This window comes from Molothrus ater, chromosome 1 (genome assembly GCF_012460135.2).
Source record: "Molothrus ater isolate BHLD 08-10-18 breed brown headed cowbird chromosome 1, BPBGC_Mater_1.1, whole genome shotgun sequence".
NCBI lineage: Eukaryota > Metazoa > Chordata > Aves > Passeriformes > Icteridae > Molothrus > Molothrus ater.
In genome coordinates, this window is record NC_050478.2 from 31,657,821 (window position 1) to 31,678,736 (window position 20,916).

The window sequence follows — 20,916 nt, forward strand, 5'->3', positions numbered from 1 at the left end:
ATAATAACAATAATACTTAAAGAAAAAAGTGTTCTTTTCCTCGTCCCTGCAAAAGAAGTTTGCACGGCTTGACATCGCCTCAGAAACAAAAGTTGTTCAAAAGAAACCTCCCGCCCAAGCACCTCTTTTTCCATAATAAGGGATGAACACTCACAAGCCTTCTTTCTGCGTCCCGGACATACAGGGCAGCCCCGAGGCTCCAGCCGGGAGCGGGGGCTGCTCCCTGCATCGCCTCCCTGGGGACACCGACTTCGCCCAAGCGTCGGCGCTCCCCGTCTGCTTTTTGCACTTTGCAGAGCAGTATCGCTCAGGCTGAAAAGCAGAATTCTCGGATTGCCAAAATCATGATTACGCCACAGGAGGTTGGTCCACTATTCAGCTCCTCACCGGGCCTTGCAGGCAATATAAATATGCTTCTTGAAAAATTGTGCCCTTCTCAAAAAGTAATACAGGATCCCAGTCTGTTTCGAAATCCACAAGTGTAAAATGGAATTACTCTGTATTTAAAGTGCCCCACTAAAGCTCCTATCCACTTGCCATTATCCCCTATTTCCCTAATCCCTTTTTTAAAAAAGTAATTCCAAGTGGCAGTTAGAAAACCATACAACAGGAAACACAATAATTGTCCTAAATAGCGCCGTTTTCCTCAATACACACCTTCCTGATGTGTAAAAATTTCTCCATACACTTTAGCAAAAGATAGACAGTTTGCTTAAAACAATGCCATAACAAGTGAAAAGTTAGTGTTCTAATTTTAAAGCAGATATTACAAAATGTGCTCTCCTCCATGGAATTGTTGAGTAATTTTTAATATATCTTTATGATTAAAAAAACAAAGTGCAATGGAGTGATCTTAGAAAGCAATCCCAATTTATTCTAAGAAACATAAGGTTATTCTGATACAGCAAAAGAGTTTTTTGTCCTTCTATCATAAATCTGGCAAGAACATGGGCAACTGCACACCTAATTTGCTCACACCTTTTCCCAGCTCCTTCTTTGCAAAGATAAACCAGAGGTCGCTTCACAGAATGTAACTGAAATGTGGCAGGTCTTGGCAAGTGCATACTTACTTTCAGCCACTCGTACTGAAAGATTTGTTGGACTGCATCAAGTATCCTTACTCCATCACCTTTACAGCTGTGAACGTGTTGACGGCTGGATTAGCCACCACATCCACAAATAAAGCATTTGATATTTCAGTTCTTGTTTTCTGCTTTCACATTCCTAGACTGGAATCGAGGAGAAGTCAGCACGTTTTGACTGCTGCTTAGTCTCGTCAGGCACAGGCGGAGGGTAGCAGGAAAGGCACTATCAGCAGGCAGAAATGAAGTGGCGTTTTACATCACTTCAGCTCCACACATCTCCCGTCACTGCTCTATTGAAAATTTAAACTGGAAAATGACAATAAAAAGCCGGAATAATGGGTAAAGCAAGACACGAAATTCGATAGACATTGCTACGAGCTTGAAGGGAAGCGACTTAAAAGGTCAGAGAGCAAACGGGAATGGCCACAATCATCTGAGGGCTGTTGGAAGGTAAGTTGATGGACACCGGTTTGACCCGCAGGTCAGCAAACTAGTTTAACTCTACCTTGATCTGCACAAGGCAGAGACAAGTTCCCGGCTCCTATCAAGCAACTCAATGCCCTTATCTGGAAGGGTTTAGTAAAAGTAAATCCATTACAAAAAGGAGCTATTCAGCCTTCAAGTGCTGGGTTTTGCTAGTAAAAGAAAGGAAAAATATGTGTGTTCTCACACACCCTGGATCAAACTGGCAGCTCCCAAACAGCAGCAGCACACGCTCCTTCCTGGGCCAAGGATGAATTTTGCTGCTGGCTCTATCCCACTCCCAAACATTCCCAAGATGGAGCAACCAGTGCCCTAAAGAAACCATCAAGTTCCTGGACAATAGCATTTTGATAGCACTCTCTTTTCAGGTGCGTATTCGAGAAGCAGTATTAGAAGATATCCTCTGCTCCATTACCCTTTTTACTAGGTGCTCAGACCATTTCATCAGGACCAAAATTTCCAAGTAACATAACCACTGCCTCTCACTCCAAATGGGGAAATCAGGTGCTGCTCCACCACCCCATTTACATGGTATTAAAAACCAAAAAAAATCAGAGCAAACTGTTGCTTTGTTTCAGTAGCAAACTTTGCAGGCCTCTCCTGGTTGCATTTGTAATGAAGAAAAATCCGAATGCAGTTCAGAAAAAGTCAACCAGAGCAACTTCTGTTTCTAGTGGTTGTTAACAGTCCCATCTAACCCCTACACCATGCAGGGGACCAAAATGTTGAATGCCTCTGGAGTTGACTGGTCTGTGCTTTTTTGCCCTGCAGTTTAATACCTGTTGTTTAAGGTACTACCAGCGACCATGTGTTTTACATGTGTGTGCAAAAGATCATTCTGCTATGCAGATTACATGCTCTAGCCCTAATTTTCCAGTACCCCGACAGCGAGCATCACCTCCCTAGGTAACAGAAGAGGCCAGATTTCCAAACAGAAATAACACGACCTCCAGACGCTTCCCCACCCCCATCCCCCCACTCCCCAAAGAAGGTGGTAAAAGAAAGTGTTAGGAGTTTGAGGGGTTTGGGTTGGTTTCGGTTTCGGTTTGGTGTTTTGGGGGTTTTTGCCAAAACGCTAAGCAAATGTACAATTGTGTTTTTATTGTTGTCCAGGGGGAGCTTGTGGAAAAGATTTAAAGGACACAGCAAGGGCGGCAGCGCTTGACCGGCTGGCTGACAGCACCCCGCAGCCCCTGAAATTGCCCAGATTCCCTGTCCTGTGGGGAAAACGCCCCCGAACAAGAAGGGAGTTTTCACACACAACCGAGAAGTTTCCCAGCCCTGAGACCTGAAGAAGTTAGTGCTCGCTACGGCAATTAGCATCGCCCCCAGCCACAACCACCTCAGCTCAAAACAAAAGCGGAGGACCACTTTTTCTTTTGTCTTTTAAAGCAATAATGACCCTCAGCATTTCAATATTAAATCTCCTTTCACAATGGATCTGGAGGGATGTGAAAAATAATTTCAAGGAGGAGGTATATGCAAAGCAGCTGCTCAAACATACTCAGATTTGTGAGAGGCACTGTAAAATTAGTCTGATAAGAACAATTTAACAATTTTCTAAAAGAAGAGCTAATGTCCTTCATTTAGATTCCTCTGATGGTGCATTTTAAAAAGCATAAAACAGAACAACTTACCCATTTTAATGCCTCAAAGCTGCTCTTAGTATGTGCTAAAATTTACGTTCGTTGTATGCTCACTTTTCTCTGAAACTCTAGAGAACAACTCATGCCATATGAGTTTAAAACAAATCATTGACTGTAACGATGGACTTACAAAGAAGAAAAACAACTGGCTGACCTAAGGTAGAATGATTTTCTGGAGTTTATTAATACCATTTAAAATATTACAGATAAAAATCAATTACATTTCATGCATTTAAAATGCAAATCTAAAATGTTCCAGCGAAGGGCTTTTCATTTCAATGTGAAATATCCAAATTATTTCAACATTACAATGAGACAATTAGTTTGCAGCATTGCAAACCGCTAATGTAGTGTCAGGAGTGTTTATTAACATTTACCAATATTATTTTCAGGAAATACACATAGGCCAACGTTAGTTCAGTTTCACTTGGACAGTTTATTTAATACATGGGTTGTGGCAAACCCACTTTATGAAATATAGGAGAACTCTCACCGTAACTATACCTGAACTGCCAGCAAATGCAAATAAGTACATGCTCCATTAAATTAAATGTCATTCAACATTTATCAAATATTGTTTGCTTAATTACAGTTGTATGCCTAGCTAAATTAATATTCAAGCAAAACCTATATCCTGAAGAGTGATTTGATGCACACTTCAAGAGAGGAGTCCAGAAAAAAAAATGCAGTGAACCAGGACTGCAACAAGAATGTTTTCTCGTGACAGGAAAAGAAATAAAAATTAAAAAGAAAAAAAAGCTCAAGTGTACTTCAATATATTTTCAAATATTTACTGGAAGAAATTTACAAGAAAAATACTATACAAAATCGTCTCCTGGACAACTGCACCTCACACCGATATATTGGTGGAGTTTAATTAATTGTTAGCTAATCTAGAACGATTTCCCAGTGGTACAAACCTATAGGTTCAGACGCATTTTACAAATATTTAATTTTCCTATTCCCCCCCGGCCTCCCTTTTTTGGCATTGGAAATACATCTTCGCTTGAAACCCACGATTCTTCTTCATCTGTCTGAAGTTAAAAAAAAATATACGACTTTCAACCTAATTATTTTCAACGTATTTCGCGATTCCTGCTCAAACGAGAATTATACAAATATGCTGGCAAACGCAGTGAAATTCGGACTCGAGGAGGTAAACGATTCGTTAAAATTGAAAAAAAAAAAAAAAAAAAAAAAAAAGGAGGAAGGGAAATAAGCACACTGCCGCTCCGGTCCCGGGGAGCAGACGGGCTCCGAGCAGGCACCGGGATGAGAGCAGGTCCGAGAGTCAGCTCGGCGCTGCGCGGGGCACGGAGCGCGGCTGGCGGCGCTGCCGTCGGAGGCCCCGCCGCGGAGCAGCCCCGGCCCGCCTGCCCGCCCCGCCGGGGCACCGAGCGCGGCTCTGCCGGCGCCAGCGGCGGAGGGAGGGAGTGCGGGACGGTTTCCAGCAGCAAAGCGAGAGGGGACGTGGGTGTTTTTTCCGCTCTAAAAGCAACACGAGGCGGGGGGGTCTCAAGGCGAAGGGGAAAGGAGGCGGCGGCGGGGCCGCCCCATGGGGGGTCGCGGCTCTCCGCCCTTGCCGAGCCGCTCCCCTGCCCCCGTCGCGGGGGTTGCGCGGCCCGGCCGCACCGGGGTTGCCCGGGAGGGCAGCGGAGCGGCCGCGGGGCTGAGCGCTGTTCTTGCGGAGCCGTGCCAGCTACTTACGTGTCCGCGTCCCCGCCGCAGGGCTGCGCGCTCGGGGGGCTGCGCGACCAGGAGGGCGGCGGGACTGGGGGGCGCGACGGCCCCGAGCCTCCGCCCGTCACTCCAGCCCGTTGCGGTGGCCGGGCTCGGGGGGCGGCAGCAGCTCCGGGGAGTGGCAGGGCGGACTGCCGGCCGCGCTGTGCTCGCTGTCGGTGTCGCTGCCCTTCTTGCCGCCGGGGCCGGGGCCGCCGCCGGGGCCGCCGCCGCCGGGGCCCCCGGCGCCTCCGGGGCCGCTGTGGGTCTTGACGTGCTTGCTGAGGTGGTCGCTGCGCATGAAGCGCTTGTTGCAGACGGGGCAGGCGAAGCGCTTCTCGCCCGTGTGGGTCCGCAGGTGCCGCTGCAGCTCGTCGGAGCGGGTGAAGCGCTTGCCGCAGAAGAGCCAGTTGCAGACGAAGGGCCGCTCGCCCGTGTGCCAGCGCAGGTGCGCCTTCAGGTGCGAGGTTTTGCCGTAGACCTTGCCGCAGCCGGGGATGTGGCAGCTGTGCAGTCCCTTGCGGCGCAGGCTGGCCCCCGCCGGCCCCAGCCGCTCGGCCTCCTGGCAATTGGGGCAGTCGCAGGTGGCGCGCCCCGAGTAGCGGCGGGCGGAGGACCGCGGCGAAGCGGCCAGCGGCGCGGCGGGGCCGCCGCCCAGCATGGAGCCCCCGGCGCCGGCCAGCGGCGAGGGGGCCGAGTCCGGGTAGGAGCCGGGCAGCACCGGCTTAAATCCGTCCATGAGATGCTGCCCGGCGGGGCTGAGGAGGTGCGAGGAGGCGCCGCTGCTGAAGGCCGAGTGGCCCAGGCCCGAGTAATCCGAGTTATAGCCGCCCAGTGGCGAGTGGAGCGAGGTCTGGAGTCCGCCGGGCGCCGGGTGCAGCGAGCCAGGCAGCGCGGCCGCGCCGTTGGGGCTCTGCACGTCGATCCAGCCGGCGCCCACGTCCCACCAGCTGGAGGCGCCCGCTGAGCCAACCTCGCCGGCGCCGAGCCCCGGGTGCGAGGGCTTGAACCAGGACTCGTAGGGGTGCGCCATGCCCACCCGCGGGTAGATGCCCTGCAGCCCCTCCACCGACGTGTGCACCTTGGAGATGAAGACGGGCTGGTGCGCCGCCGCCTCCTGTCCTGCCGCCCCACCGCCGCCGCCTCCGCCGCCGCCGCCGCCACCGGCGCTGCCCGGCGCCTGGAAGACGGAGTAGTCGTTGGCGAAGGGCGAGCTAGCGGCCGCCGCGCTGCTGGAGGTGAGGGAGAAGGCGCTGGAGCCCGGCGAGCCGCCGCAGCTGAACGAGTCCGAGACGAGGGCGGCCGCCGCCGCCGCCGCCGCTGCCGCCGCCGCCGAGGAGCCGTTCCGCGCCGCGCCCGCCACGCCGAAGCCCGGGAGGCCGGAGCCCACGGCCCCGCAGCTGCCCGCCGAGGCTGAGGAGGAGGAGCGTTTCCAGGGGTGGAAGCCTTTGCCGAAGGAGGACGTGCTGTCCGAAAGGGCGGACGGCGAGGGGCTGGGGCTGCCGATCTTGTTGCAGGTCGCGGCGAGCATGGCCAGCGGCGTGGAGCCTACCCGCGGTTCCTCCTGCGGGCACAGAGGGGAGAGGGCCGTCCCGCCGGCGTCAGGGATGGAGCGGCCCCGCGCCGCCGCCCCGCGCCCCGCGCTCCGCGCCCGGCACCGCTCCGCCGCCCGGCCCCGCTCCGCTCCGCTCCGCCGCCCGGCCCCGGGCGCAAAGTTTCGCGACTCCCGCGGGAGGGTCCCTTCGCTAGGGCCGGCACCGCAGTTCTGCCTCCAAACGCCTACCGGGGCTTTTTTTCACTATCCAACTCCCCTCCCCCGAAGGAGCTCAGGAAGGGTTAAAAAGGGGGAAGAAAAAAAGAGAGGGGAAAAAAGTTGCGTCTGTTACCGTAGCTTTAAAGATGCCCCCGGCACGGCGGCAGCTACGTTTCAGCCTGCTCCCTTTCCCCGGGACGTGGCTGGTCCCCGTCCCTCAGGCCAGTAAGGCTGTTTTCTTAAATACAGAATCGCAGGACTATCAAATTACTGTTTTTTTTTTTTTTTTTTTTTTTTTTTCTTTAAGCGTCCTTTAAATCAGCCTAATTTACGTAGCAACGATAATGAAATACATTTATAAATTTAACATATGTAAATATGTATGCATACACGAGTTGAACGTACCTGCTAGACACGGTGGGTTGTGTTATTTTAAAGGGAAATAAAAAGCCACAATCTGTTGCAATTTTTTTAAAAAATTGCACGCAAAAAAACCCGATAGTGCTAGGTTTGGGATTATTTTTTGTTTGTTGTTTTTTTTCTTCCAGCAGTCACATGTAAAGAAGAAAAGCCACTTCTTCGGGGGCACAGGAACAGCACAGCCTAGGCGCTGTAGGTTGTTTCTACAAATGCCCTTAAAACCTTTTCTTGCTCACTGAAAAGTGACTCTGCCCCCTTTTCCCCCTCTCACTCTTTCTTTTCACCTAAATTCACTTGTACTTAAGCTAAAAAAAGAAAAAAAAAAAAAAAGAAAAAAAGAATAAGAAAAAAAAAAACAGGCTGAATAGAGGAGACTGATAGCCCCGGTCAAGACAGGGGTTATTTTAACCCCCTCCAATCGACAATAAAAAGAAACCAATTAAACCAGCAAGAGAAAAAAATCCTTAGACTCACCCCTAGAAGTGAAGTTGCCATCACACAAAAGTGCCCTCCTCTCAGAGGATCTTTTTTATATTGATAAATCAGAGGCAGTGTTTTTTTTAGAGGTGTGCAATACAATGATCAGTTCCGCCCATTCCACCACAATTGTAGCTCCCTCGCCGGCTTTGAAGTGCCGCTGAGCCACCGCCAGCCAATCCCCGCCACCGCCGCCTCGCTCGCCGACGTGACTGCGTGAAGTCAGCAGCGCCGTCGAGCCGGGCCGTCGGGCCCCGCCGGCGCTGATGACCTCACGCACTCACGTCGGCGAGCGGCGCGGGATGCGGTCCCGGTCCGCAGGGACCGCTCACCCCGGGTCGGGCTACTGCGTCCCGGCCGCCCTATCCATCACCCCCCCACCCCACAGCCGTGTGCGCAATTTGACAACAGTTGCTTTTGAGGTTGTTTTTTTTTTTTTTCCCCTCGGAGCGGTTTATGTTTGAATTTTTATACCATCATGATCATCATCATAATCTCAGTCATACTGTGATAATCGGCACGGCGAGAGCGGTAGCATCCCGTTTCTCCACTAGTCCCCCTTTCCCCCCTTCCCGATCCCTTCTGGTCAGCCCCTCTTCTCCCGTTGTCCCGGCAAGGGGGGGGAACAATTTAGGTCACTGCTGCCTGTCGTTCCCTCCCTTCTCGCCCTCGCCGACCGCGCTTTCAGGCGTGATTCTTGGCGGAGGAGTTGCACAAGCGGAGTCCGCCCGGGCGGCCCCGGCACAACCAGGGGCTGGCTTCCCGCCGCCTCGTCCCCCCCGAAGGTGAGCGCTTTGCTCTCCTCGGCTCCTCGCCCAGCCCTGGGAGGCTGCGGGGAAGGTCAGAGCCCTCTCCCCCTGTCCCTGCGGGACCCCGCTCGGCCCGGCCCTGCTCGCCCAGGTGCTCTCACCCCCGCGGGTTTTCCACGGCTTTGCTTAGCTTTCCAGGGGATGTTTTTCCTCTTTCTCTCGGCTCCGGTTTTGACCCGTTTCCGTGTCGTGGGGATATTGACTGTACATCATATCTATTGATCAAGGGAGTAATGTACATTATCATACTTTGAAGTAAGAGTGAAGTAAATTAATGAACTGCTTTCTTTCTCTGAAAGCTGACGCTTACCATAAATGTCGCGTTTCTCTCTGCGAGCTGCTCTGAATGATTTTAGCCTGTTGAGAAGGCGTGACAGGCCAGCCCAGAAGGAGGAAGGGGTGGGGGAAGGAGGGAACTCCGTTTAACAAATAAAAAGAATTAACTTCATTGCTTTGGTCTCCTTCTATAATGATATTCATTTTACAGACCTAACGTACACTTGTTTAAATTTCGGATTTAATTTAATCAATACTATCACCCGCAAAGAGGGGAAGAACATTTCCCGGAGATACTCCCTTGTATGAATACTTATTAACTTTTTATCTCCACTTTCTTTATCTGCTGAAGATGGGGAGAAACTATTAAGACATAGATCAGAAAGCGTAAGAGCAAAACAAGCATCGTGAGCATTACATTTTAGATGAACACAAAATCGCATTTTGTGGTGTGCCAGGTTAGGTAAAAAGATCGACACGCATTCCTTTCAGCCCCAGAAAGTCTGAGAGACTTTGCCATACACCGGGGAAGTAGAAGCCTTTAGTGATATATCTCTTTTTAGGACAGCCTCGCCGGGTGGGTCTTCCATTCGCATCCGTATTTTGTCTGCACTTGTCTGCCCAGAGGAAACGTGTCCTTTTTTGATCTTTTCGTGTTTGTTTGTTCTGATGCTTGCCTTGACTCCTTTGATTTGGGGTCGAAAATCCTTAATTTTCAGTGCGCTTTTCCTTTAAAAGCACCATGTGGGAAATTATGAAAAACTCGTTGCAAAAATAGTCGTGGGAGTCTTTACAAGGGAACTCAACTGAGAGGGAGGAAAAAAAAAAAAGGCAAATACATCAGAACAGAAATCACAAAACTCCTGCCAGTGGGCATCCTCCTGCTACTCTGATAATTTCCCCGAAACTGGAAAAGCAGCAGCTTCTGAACTTTGAGAGCGGTGAGCTGATATTTTCTGAATTGGCCACGGAAACATCTGTAACCTTCCTCCTTTGTATGCATTGCCTTCTGGGCAAAGGATTTAAGCAAGCTTACAATTTTGTTTGCATTTGCCTTATTGACCACTGCACTTAAGGGTGCAGTACATCAACATAATATGCAGGTGGGGGCGGCGGGGCGGTGGGGGGGGGGGAAGCCAGCAAAGAGAGGTTTTCCAGAAATTAATTAAAACTTTTTTTTCCCCCCCATTTGAAGTTTAATGTACGGGAGGAGATAAATGTTCGTGCCGTTTCTTGAAAACCTGTGGGATCCACTCTCAATAAAGCTAAAATCTATTAGCATTCTGTATGCATCTGCAGCATAAATTTCATTTGAATTTCAAATTTAATAAACCAGGAGGTTTTTAATCATCCCTGGTTTTATTTGTTTGATATTAACATGCTTATTGACCGGGTCTGTTGACCAGTTTGATCATTACAGGACAGCAAAAAGTTAATTAAAACGACCACAGCTCCTTAATCATATCATCTGTCTCATCCATGTCGCTCCCTTTATTACAGCCTATGATGGATAGTCTCCCAGATTAATTTCTCTGTTTCTTCGATTTGGACAACAGCTTTTTGGACCTAATTTACATCCTGGGAACAACTTGCTCAAGTCTACCCAACATCTTGAGCCTACAATGTAGATTAGCAATCTCGGAACTTTAGACACAACGATAGCTGTCGCTAACCTTTCGGGAAGGGGGGTGGATTTTCTTGGAGCATACCCCGATTCTCCGCGCTGCGACCGGCAAGCGGACAGAGATGGATAGACCCTTGTACCAGAGGTCCTCGCCTGTCTACAGACAGCGCTACCGGGGTGTAGAGGAGGATTTCTCTTTGAGGAAACAGAGGTCTGTGCTATTTGAAAGGGCGTAGCTGGAAAAATTAAGCTGCAGGCTGACCACGCCGTGTGCTGAATGTCCGTGTTAGCGAGGGAAAGCGTTTCAGGCCACCCTTGCGCCAATTTAGGGACACACGGGTGGGAGCCAGACTCTCCTGTCGCCTCCCTGGCGGTGCGGCTCCGCTCCGCCGTCTGTCAAGTGTCCAGCGAGGAGGAAGCCTCGCTCCTCGGCGTCCAGCGGCTCCCAGCTCCGCTCCCGTGGTCACGGGGGAAAGCCTCTAGGCGGGGGCCTTGTCCTCGCCTCCCTGGGCTCCGTGCTCTGGAAAAGGCTGCCTTGCCCCCGTGCTTGCCCCACCGCCCCGTATCTGCTGCCCTGGGCTGGGTAGGTGGGGGCCAGGAAGTGTCCCCTTCGCCCGACACCTTCACCTAGAATCTGTCACCTGGAAGATTTACGGAGGGGTGACAAACAACTCTCCCGGCGCACGAGGGCTCGGCTTGTTCGGGGAAAGGAGAAAGGGGAACGGGACATAAACGAGACAAAACGGCCACCAGTCAGAAAGGACCGTGCTGTGCCTGGCGGTCACTGAGCAAAGAGGGTGGTTAATGTCTCTGCACTGCTGCGCTTCACCTGGGACGTTTCCCTCCCTGCCTCACTGGGCATTTTCGGGGAGACCGAAGCTCCCTGTCGGGCACGGGGTGCAGCGCGGCGGGAGCGGACGGTGCGTGTGCGCCGCTGCCTCCACCTATTGCCTCGGTGGGTTTTTTCTCCCGTAGGTGTAAACGTGCCCCAGGTACCCGGCAACCCTGCCGGTGTGCCCGTCCCGCTGCCCGCCACGCTTTTCCCAGCCTGGAGCGGCCTGACTGCTCCTCCGCGCAGCCGGCGGGGAGAGGCGCCCGGCAGAGCCCGGGCTTCTCTTCTCTCTGGAGAGGGGACACGCCGACCTGTCTGCAGCCGGCGGAGGGGATTCACGATTCAGTTCGACGTCTTTCCTCGTTTGTTTATTTATTTGTCTGGATCTGTGTTTAAAAAAAAAAAAAAAAAAAAAAGCAGCTAGCTGCGTCTCCGAAAGGTCCCTGTAATTAAATTTAAATTAGCCGGGAAGACACCGCGCACATGCTGGTGTGTGCATGCCTGGGGAGGGAGAGGAAGAGGCACCTTCACACCCACTCTGTTTACATCGCCGGTGTGCGCCTAGATCCGATCCGCATCTCCTCCTTCTTGTCCCCGTTTCTTCCCCTGCCCTCCCCACCCCCGCCCCCACCCCGCTCTCCCGGTACGCTATCGCTGTGCACGCATCGGCTCCTGGGCGGTCATGTAAGTACCGGGAGGCGCCGGCGGGGAGAGCGAGCGCCCGGGCTGAGCGCGCCGGCACCGGGCGGGGCACAGCGCGGAGCCCCCGCCGCCGCTCCTTCGGTCCTGCCTAGAATAGATTTGTTTAAGCTGCTTTCTGGTTTGTTTTTTCTTTTTTTTTTTTTTTTTTCCCCTATTATATATCACCTTCTCCCAGGCACCACTTACAGTTAAAAACTACTAAATTCTTCTCCTCAGAGGTATTGATTTCTTTTCATTCTGCTCCGTTAGGAGAGGAGGTAATGCTTCCAGATTACCCCGCGTCTCCTCCAGACGGTTGACAATTGCAATCGCAGTTTCGGGAAGATAAATGTTACTTTGGGAATTGTGCTTAATTACAAATAATCTAGGAGCTGCTCCGGGTCCGATGGTTTAACCACACGTGTTCAAATCATAGTACAAGCTTTTCAAGAGGGTGCCAAGATATAGTAACCGTTTGGAAAATCGGTGTGTAAAACAGGACGTTCCCATTAAACAGGCTGCCTGAAGTTGGGTCACGCCCCGAAATACATGCTATTTATTTATAAACATACAAATATATAAATCTATATACACATGAGCGCCTGTGGATATGTGCGCGCATATGAATGTGTGTGACAGACACTCGCATATGCAAATCCTAAAACACTTAAAATCGTAGCCTACGGAGAACATAGAAAAAAAGGAAGGCTTTCTACGCATGTATGTATGTATGTATTATGTACGTATGTATTTCTTTGTTCTCCCAACCGCACAGAAGTGTCAATCTGGAAAAAAAAAATTAAAGCATTTTTGCTTGCTGCTGTTTGTGGAGTGGAAGAACCCCTGGTCTTCCAGGAAAGACGTACCTCCGAAGCACTGTGCCAGGAAGGTTTTGCCCTCGTCCGTTCACACACTCAGTGTGCACCACAGCCGTCTCCTGAATGCAGAACTCCTGCGATTTGACTTGAGAGACCCTAATATTGATATATTTACTGTTCCTCTTACAATGTAGCTGCCACCTTTCCCTGTCGTTATTTGCCTATATGGCAGAGCAATTAGGTCACCCCCTCGCTCCCTCTCCCCCCTCCTTCCCCAGCAGCCTTATTAACTTCGGGGGAGGGGGGCAGACGAGCAGCGGGAGGGAGGCAAGGTGGTGAACAGGTTATTCTCTTAACCCGACCTGGCTGCAGGAGCGAGATGAGCAACACTGAACAGATGTCCCCATTTAAGCCATTCTTTTCCCACATGCCTGCTGGATGCTGCCAGGGCGCAGGAAGCTTGCTGCAGACCTGGCCCATTCCCGGCCATTATGGCCAAGTTATTCTGGACCAGTGAGCACGAACAAAATGGACTTCAGATCGCGTGCTTGAGAATAATTCGACTCCGAGCCCTGGAAGAGCCCCCTCCCCCCATTTTTTTAAGTGTTGGGGGGTGGACAGGGACGTGTCTCAGCTCTGATCGTAGCAGAAGAACTTCTCAAAAGCCCCTTCCCCCTCCCTCTCTTCGGCAAATATGGTATAATTTACAGAGCAACTTAATAATCCGAGGGCCACCGCAAAAGCCCTTTGCGTTGTAAACCGCTTCTAATTACCTGCCAGAGCAATTAGCTGACTATCACGAAGAAATTAGATCGCTCAATGTAGCATAAATAATGCGAATAATTTTGTAAGGAGAATGGAAAGCGAGACCTGGTGTTTCTTTATAAGGAAATAACACCTCGTACTGTACGAACCCTACATGAACACATATTAATGTCTAGGCATGCACGGAAATGAATCCGAACATGAACCCTCTGGCTTAGATTCAGCACTTCCTTCATTTACATATGCGGGGTGAAAGTCGGCTTCCAGGCGTTTAGATACAGAGCTCTTCCAGATCACAGTAATTAACACATAGCGACTTCAATAGGAAAACCTGTTTTCCAGATGATTTTTACAATGCAGCTTTATGTCTCATTTGGCAGTTTAAATAGCTGGAGTTGTTTTCTGGCTGCATCTCCACTATCATCTGTTGAGCATATTTTGCCTAGAATATTGACCAAAACTTCCGAACCCATTTTTTTTTTTAAACATAGATGACTAATAAACTGGACATGCCTAGAGTTTTCGAGAGGTGTTTTTGGTTTTTTTTTTCTTTCCTTATATGGTTAGTTCGTCGAGAAAATGTTATGAATCGCCTTAAAAGTTTATGCTATTTAACAACTATTATTTTCTTCTTTCTGCATTTCATCTTGAAGGATTGCAAACCTTTACTCCATTTTCACTGCTTCAATATTTCATCTCAAGAGGAAAACGCTTTTTTTTTTTTCCAGCTTAAAATTTACAGGTAGTAGACAGTCTGCAGGGATTTAAATGTATGTGTATAACAATCAGGTTATTAAATTTAAATATTGGCGAAATATTTGTTCACGCTGCTGGATCTACAGCTGCGGAACTGAGGAAGGAGTTTGTGCCCAGGAGTGTGGTGTAATGAAAGTGCCTTTACAGATGAATTCAGCTAAAGTGGATTGAATTTGTTTCTGTTGTGTTTCCCCCTCTACCGCCGCCCCCGTACTGAGAAAAGTGCTAGTCATAAAGCTGGACGTGAAGGTGCCTGATCGTAGTGAAGATCACCCCAGCCCAAACTGCAGCTGCTTACAGCTCGCAGGCGCTCAGGGATTTAGCGTAACTCGTTAGGAGTGCTCCGGGCTAAGGATAAACACAATTAATTTGGTTTAGCTTTGATAAATAGGAGCAGCAGCGTATACTGTGATTCTTTAAATGCGTCTTCGAAGGGGGAGCAAAAGCCGAGTGTAAGATCAGGTCTTTCATAACTTTTCAGAGCGTCTCTTTCCTCAGGCTCGGGCAGCAGATATTAAGTGACTCGTCAGACACCCTCGTCCCCAGGTTGTCTCCGAAAAACTGGAATTTTCGCTGAACACGGTTTCTAAGCTTCTCCAGGTCTGATGGGGACTGCTCAGCTGTTCCGTAGCCCCCACGTAGCACACTCGGAATTGTACAGCATGTTTAACGATTCTTGCTCGTCGGCTAATTAGAGAGGGCTTTGAAGCTCCATTACCGGCAACAAAATTATTGCGGTCAGTTTAGGCCAAATTCTGCGGTCCTTAATGGAGCGAAACTCCCATTGAAGTCAATGGGACAGAAGTCAATGGACGTGGTGCTCTATTAAAGGAGCACAGAATGTGTCCCTTTGTGATTTAGAGATTAAAAATCGGTATCGGTAAAAAGTTAAGACGGTCACACTCCCGAGGCAGGAGCTCACCCGCGCCCTGGGTAGGGCTCGATCCCTTTGCACCGGGAGGGCTGAGCCCCGCGGCTCCCCAGGGACGACGCCGAGGGCAGGATCGGTGTTATAAATCATCAACCGGGGCCAGACAAAAGAGCTTTTCCGGCGGTTCTGAAAGGACCAAAACTTCGCTCTCCCGGGGGCTTCAGCCCACCGGGGCCGGCGGGACTGTCAGTGCTGCGGGAGGAATTCGGTCCATCCCGCGGCCCCGGCGTCCACTGTCCCCTGGCGCGGAGGGGGCGTCCCGGGCGCGTCCCCTCCCGCCCCCTCGGCGGTGTTCTGTCCCTCCGCTCGCCGCGGCTGATGTCCCCAGTCACCGACCAAAGAGGTCCGTTTCCCGAGGGAGGCTTTGGATGCCGAGAGTCCTGCAGGAGGACACAGGAAGCGGCCCCTTCAGAGCCCGCAAGCAGCTCACACCCCGTTTGAACACCAGCACAGCAGGGCTTGGGAAGTCCCGTTCCTAACCCTGACCACCCACCCGCTGCTTTAGACGTGATCTGACAGCTAAACTCTGAGCTCGGGTTTTAGGTGCAGCTTTGGGCTAACCCTTGATCTCTCAAATGGAGTTTGGTTATGCATTATTAAAAATTTCCTTATTATGAGGGCGAAATAGCACTGGACAAGCGGAAAAGCCCGTTTTACAAAACTGAAGGAAATGCTGCAGGTCACTGAAATATGACTATAGTTCAATATCCTTCCTCTTTGAGACAGAAGAGGGGTGGGACATAGAAATCTTCCTTTCTTGTTGTTATTGCCCTAGTGGAAAGTAAAAGTCTCCAGGAAAACTTCACAGCGTTTTTCTCAGAATGCAGAGGAGCACACACAGCTGATCCTCTAGGAAGCTGTGCACAATTAAGACTCATTTTCTTTCTGCTGGAACAATTAATTGTACAAATGAAAGGTCAGGCATGTGCTTTTCCCATGTTTATCAACCACAATAATGAGCCCCTTCTATTTTTTCCCCCAGTGCATTATATTGCAATAAAGCGCTATCGCAGCGCCGTCTTCTCTGGGTAAACATCCTCAAAGGCGATGCGGCGGAGGCGAGCGGTACGTATATGTATGTACGCACATACATTTAAGGAGGACGCAATGGCCGAGGCGAACGCAGATGCGAGATGTGAGAAGCGAGGGCTTCCCCAGCCCCGCTGCTCCCGCACACCGGCGGTGGAAAGGCGCCCTTTTCCCTGGAGCGCTCCCGGAGTGCTGCCGGCCGGGGCTGGCTGAGCCCGGAGGGAGTCCTACCTCCCGGGGTTTCTGCATTCCTCCCGGTTTGGGTTACTTTTGTAGAGGGAGGGACTCCTCCTACTTCTCCGAGGATCCAAATCACCTCGGCAAATTCTTCTCACTTGCCTCCACATCATAAATCCACCCCCGAAGAGATAGACTGGCAACTCCTCCATATCCATGACATTACACGATTCTTCTGCTTACATCTTCAAGAATACACCAAGTACTGCCAAGTCTAAAAAAATTCAAGAGGCTCCACTTTTTCATGCCAGCTTAGTACAGATTCATTGACTACATATAGTAGCAACCTTTGGAAACACAAGTATGATATTCTATGTTTTTATCAGCAGGTTCACTTGTTTTTCCTATTACTTGGGGAAGAGGCAAGTCACCCACTGGGATTGTGCTTGGGGGAACACAACTAGCGTTGGCAAGGTGTTTTTCTCCCAGCCGATACACTACCCTTCATGCAACTATCCAGGATGTCTACCCCGTGTAATGTTCTCCTTAACCTCTCTGCCCACGCTCACAGTGGATAAATTTTTCACTCCTGACACATGTGAGGTGATAGAGGACAATAACCCTACTGAAGCAGTCTGACATGTGTTGTGTCTGTCCAGGTGACCAGGTCTACTTTGGTTATTTTATCATGTTGGCCTAAGATACCTAGAAGGTTTCTCAGAAGGGTCAATCTCCATTAGGACCCAAAACATGGGTCTGTTTCTCTTTGGGTAGGAATCTTTGCCCTATTTCTTGCAACATCTGTAAGAGGGTGCCCTGTGTACACCTGGCAGTTGTGGACAGGCAAGTTTGGTTTAAACCAGCAGGAGGCTCTGAATGCCTTAAGCTGGTATTTGGATTCAGGGTCACCACTGTAATCAACCCAAGAGAAACATCCATCGGGAAGGGGAAGAGTTCTTCTGGGCAGGATGCAGCGTGGCCTCTTGAAACGGCCAAAGTAGTGACAGCACTGCATCCCATGAGACCGAGTCCAAAGAGAACGTGCAGACTGAGCTTTTAGATCTACTGGATGCAGAGCAGTGATGTCTGCACAAGATGAAGCCAACACCATTGCTCCTGGGGTCGTAGCTAATTGTCTAGCAATTGCTCTGTACCAGAGCTGTATGGTAAAAGGCCAGAATGATTTCTGGTAGAAAAACTCATTGCTCCTGTGAAAGGATGCTCATTTTCGTGCAAATGTAAAATTGTTCTTCAAACACTGAGCAGTCTCAGACAAAGTTTACTGTAGTGGCCTGTTACATAGCGAGAAGGAATAAATGGTAATGATGCAAGTACTGACTTTTGCCACAGTGGGATAGAGGGCTGTCCCCGAGCTGGAAACAACACTGAGATAAACATGGGCTACGCCGAGATGGCCGGGCCAAAGCATAGGGAAACACCCCTATCCCTGTGGGAGGGATTCCTGAGTTCTGGCAGAGAGCCTGGGCTTCCCTGACAGACCGCGGCCGTGACCTGCGCGACCCGCAGCCCCCCTCTCCCAAATCACAGCGAGGCACACCGGCCACTGCACCTGTACTGAAACCCAGCCCCCGCAGCGTGCCCCGAGCGAGCACACGCGTGTGCCCAGCCCGTCCGCCACAGCCTGTGCCTTACCCCCCACCCGGGAGCGCCTGCGGGCAGCCCGAGCCGCGGGCACGGCCCCGGTGCGCTGCCCCGAGCTCTCGCTCACCGCCTCCCCCTCAATCACGGCCGCCCCGCTGACAGGCTGGGAGGGCGCCGCACAAAAGGCGCGGGCGGGCGCGGCCCTCCCCGCCCGGCCCCCGCCCGCCCCCCGGCCCGGCCCCCCGCCCGCTCCCGCCCCGCTCCGCCCCCGCCGCGGGAGCCGCGCCCGCACGGGCGGCAGCGCTCGGAGCCGGGGCCGCCGCCAGCCCGAGCGGCGCAGCGCTCCCGCCCCAGCGAACACAAACCCTGCTTTTCCAGAGCGACGCGAGCAGAGCTTGTGCAGGGGGATAGCGGTAAAGCGCACGCCTCCTCGAGCTCGGGTTCAGTGTGATGATAGCTAATTGGAGAGAGCCCAGTGACTAGGAAAGGTGTGTAATCGGACCGTAGCTTGTATGTGGACTCTGTTTTTCAGACACTGCGGTTCAAAATTGACTTTCATGGCATAAACTACTTTTTTTTTCCTTAGATGTTCTTGGCTAATGAAAAATGAACAGTGCTGTAAAGAACGACCCTTTAAATACCAGTTTGTGTCATGTAATATTAAAAATAGGCAAAAGAGATATCAAATGCTAAATGGATTTTCTGAAATGGCTGAAGTCCATTCGTTGGTGATTAGAAATCTGTTTACACCAAAAAATTCTCTCACAGGCAGAAAGTTTAAAGTAATTTTTTATTAGGATGCAGTCAGTGTTTTATACATGATAGCAGCAAGCATTAATTAGAACTTGCACAGATTTCAGGATGGCTTCAAGTACGAATTTAGAAACCTGGTATGTTCAGTTGTAAAGACACATTTCACTCCATGGGGAAAAGTGACATTAAGTCTATGCTACATTTTTGTGGAATTACTGTTTCCAGAGAATCATTCAACAGACATCATGTTAGTAGTTATTAATTTATTCATCTACTTTCACTATGCTAGGAATACTGCCTTCAACTGTTAAAGAAGCAGCTGGCTTTTTTATACAAATAAACTGGGCTCTGAGACTGTCAATCTTCCTTGTTTGACAGAGAGGTGTTCCTGCCCACACTGAAAGAATAGCTCAACATCTGTCATCCCATTCTCTGTGATGGCCCAAAATCAGGAAGACTACATCTGTCCTCTTCCTTTCAGATCCTTCTGGGAGAGAGAGGTAGGAGGACTGTGTATTTGGTCAGCATGTTCATCAAGCATTAAGCAAGTCTCTACAAGCCCTTTCATGTAATTGTATTGTTTTTCCACTGCTTGAACAGTAGAATTTGCAGTGTAGAAGGTCTTCAGAATTTTGATCCTACTAAGAGTTTTTTGGGTTTTTGTTGGCTTTAGTTTAGTCTGCATTTGTTAATAAAATGCATTTTAATTGTAATTAAAGTGTTTAGCAATAATTTATACCTAGGCATGTGGTCCTTAGGCATGTAAATTGCAGATATATATACAAATGAGCATAAAGCAGAAAATACTTATTCTTTCACATTAGGAATTACACTACAGTGGTGAGTGATGGAGGAAGATGAAAATGAGGGATGTAACTTAGCTTATCCTTCGCAAGTTCAAAAGTGGCATCTTTTGACACAACAGTGTATGAAGCAGAGGAGAGAGGGAAAATGTGGAGGAGGAAGAGAAGGGGATGCAAGAGGCTGGGAAGAATAAGTTATTATGTAAAAGAAATGCCTAACCTCATTATCTCTGGTTTAATATCCAGAAAATTTGTCAAAAGCAAAAATAAACAAATGAACAAAAATATCAAACAAACAAAGAAATACAAAAAACCCTCAATCCCTGAACTCAGAATAGAAATTAAAGTAATTTTCAAATTAATTGTAATGTCCTCTTCCAGTTATTGACAAACTAGTAGTGAATAGTGGAATGTGCACTCCTTTTCTTATCACAGTTAAGAACTACTGTGATGAACCTCGGAGTCCCATCCAGCAGCAACTGTGTGAAGCAAACACCTCTGTGACCTACGATTTCAGCTTCACGTCCTAAGATTTGGGGAAAGCACGAAGTGCAAAATGCTCGGAGGGATTCAGGCATTGTGACATTCAGCTCTGCTGTCCAGGGGAATCCACCCTCTGAAGTCAGGCTGTCAGGCTGCCTGTCACTGCCTGGTGGCACTGAGGCTGTGGTGACATGGTGATTCTGATGTGGCTTACACGCATGCTGCCACTGAAGGAACGGCTCAGCAGCACAGTCACTCTGTTACCTCCTGCTTTGATTCTTAGAGCTCTAACCTCTGTTTATCTGCTCTTCTTAAAAGAATGCAGAAAGGAGGCAGTTTCTTAGAGAGGCTGGTTCATTGATTCATTTAACATTCAATTGATTCATTAAACATATTCTAAACAAAAATTAATGAATTACATTTTCCACAGAAGTGCCAGTCTTATCTCAAGGCATTTACCCATATCAAGTCCTAGAACAAGACCGTACTAGACTGTATCAGATTATACTTAAATGAGATTTTAATGTGTCACCACCAATTGCAAATATGGTATTAAGTTTGCATACAAAGACCAAAAATATTTTTATTATTATTATTTACATATAGAAGAATGATCTTGGTTCCACAACTGGACCAATTCAGAAAAGAAGCCCACAGATATAGCAAAATCTCCTGCACTACAGAAGAGAATCATGAAAAATGAGATCCTACTTTCCCTCCAGTCTCTCTGGTTCAGGAACTAAAATCCTACCTTTCATTTCCTCTGCTTCTTTTCATACCAAACTTGTCTCTGCCCTATGTGGAATGACATACTCATCTTCATCCAGGCCCCCAGATTTTTGGAGACAGGAATTGATTCAGTGCCTCCTCAGGTCTCTGCCACCATAGGGTTGGGATCTTAGAGATGGAGTGAAGACATTAGTAAGAAAGACAATAGCTTAACGGAAGGAAAGGGACTTGCTAGAGTGCCCAAAGGTGAATATCTTCCTGCATG

At 49.7% G+C, this 20,916-nt stretch overlaps 1 protein-coding gene across 2 annotated transcripts; it reads right to left on the bottom strand.

The window, feature by feature from the left end:
* Positions 1 to 4,423: 4,423 nt before the first annotated feature.
* Positions 4,424 to 8,547, bottom strand: SP8 (Sp8 transcription factor). Of its 2 annotated transcripts, none has more exons than XM_036379164.1 (2): positions 8,494 to 8,547; positions 4,424 to 6,497 (listed from the first exon to the last, which is right to left on the bottom strand). In XM_036379164.1, the coding sequence occupies exon 2, from the start codon at positions 6,462 to 6,464 to the stop codon at positions 5,019 to 5,021; it is 1,446 nt and encodes a 481-aa protein (XP_036235057.1). In that variant the 5' UTR covers positions 6,465 to 6,497; positions 8,494 to 8,547; the 3' UTR covers positions 4,424 to 5,018. The 2 variants fall into 2 exon arrangements, with proteins under 2 accessions (XP_036235057.1, XP_036235056.1); XM_036379163.2 differs by lacking the exon at positions 8,494 to 8,547 and adding an exon at positions 7,581 to 7,687.
* Positions 8,548 to 20,916: the final 12,369 nt, after the last annotated feature.

What these genes read in the sequence shown, in the direction of transcription:
- SP8 (XM_036379163.2), bottom strand. Translation starts at nt 7,601, where the DNA reads ATGGCAACTTCACTTCTAGGG. An exon ending in TGGCAACTTCACTTCTAGGG is followed by an intron (nt 6,498 to 7,580) that starts GTGAGTCTAAGG and finishes CTGTGCCCGCAG; the next exon opens with GAGGAACCGCGGGTAGGCTC.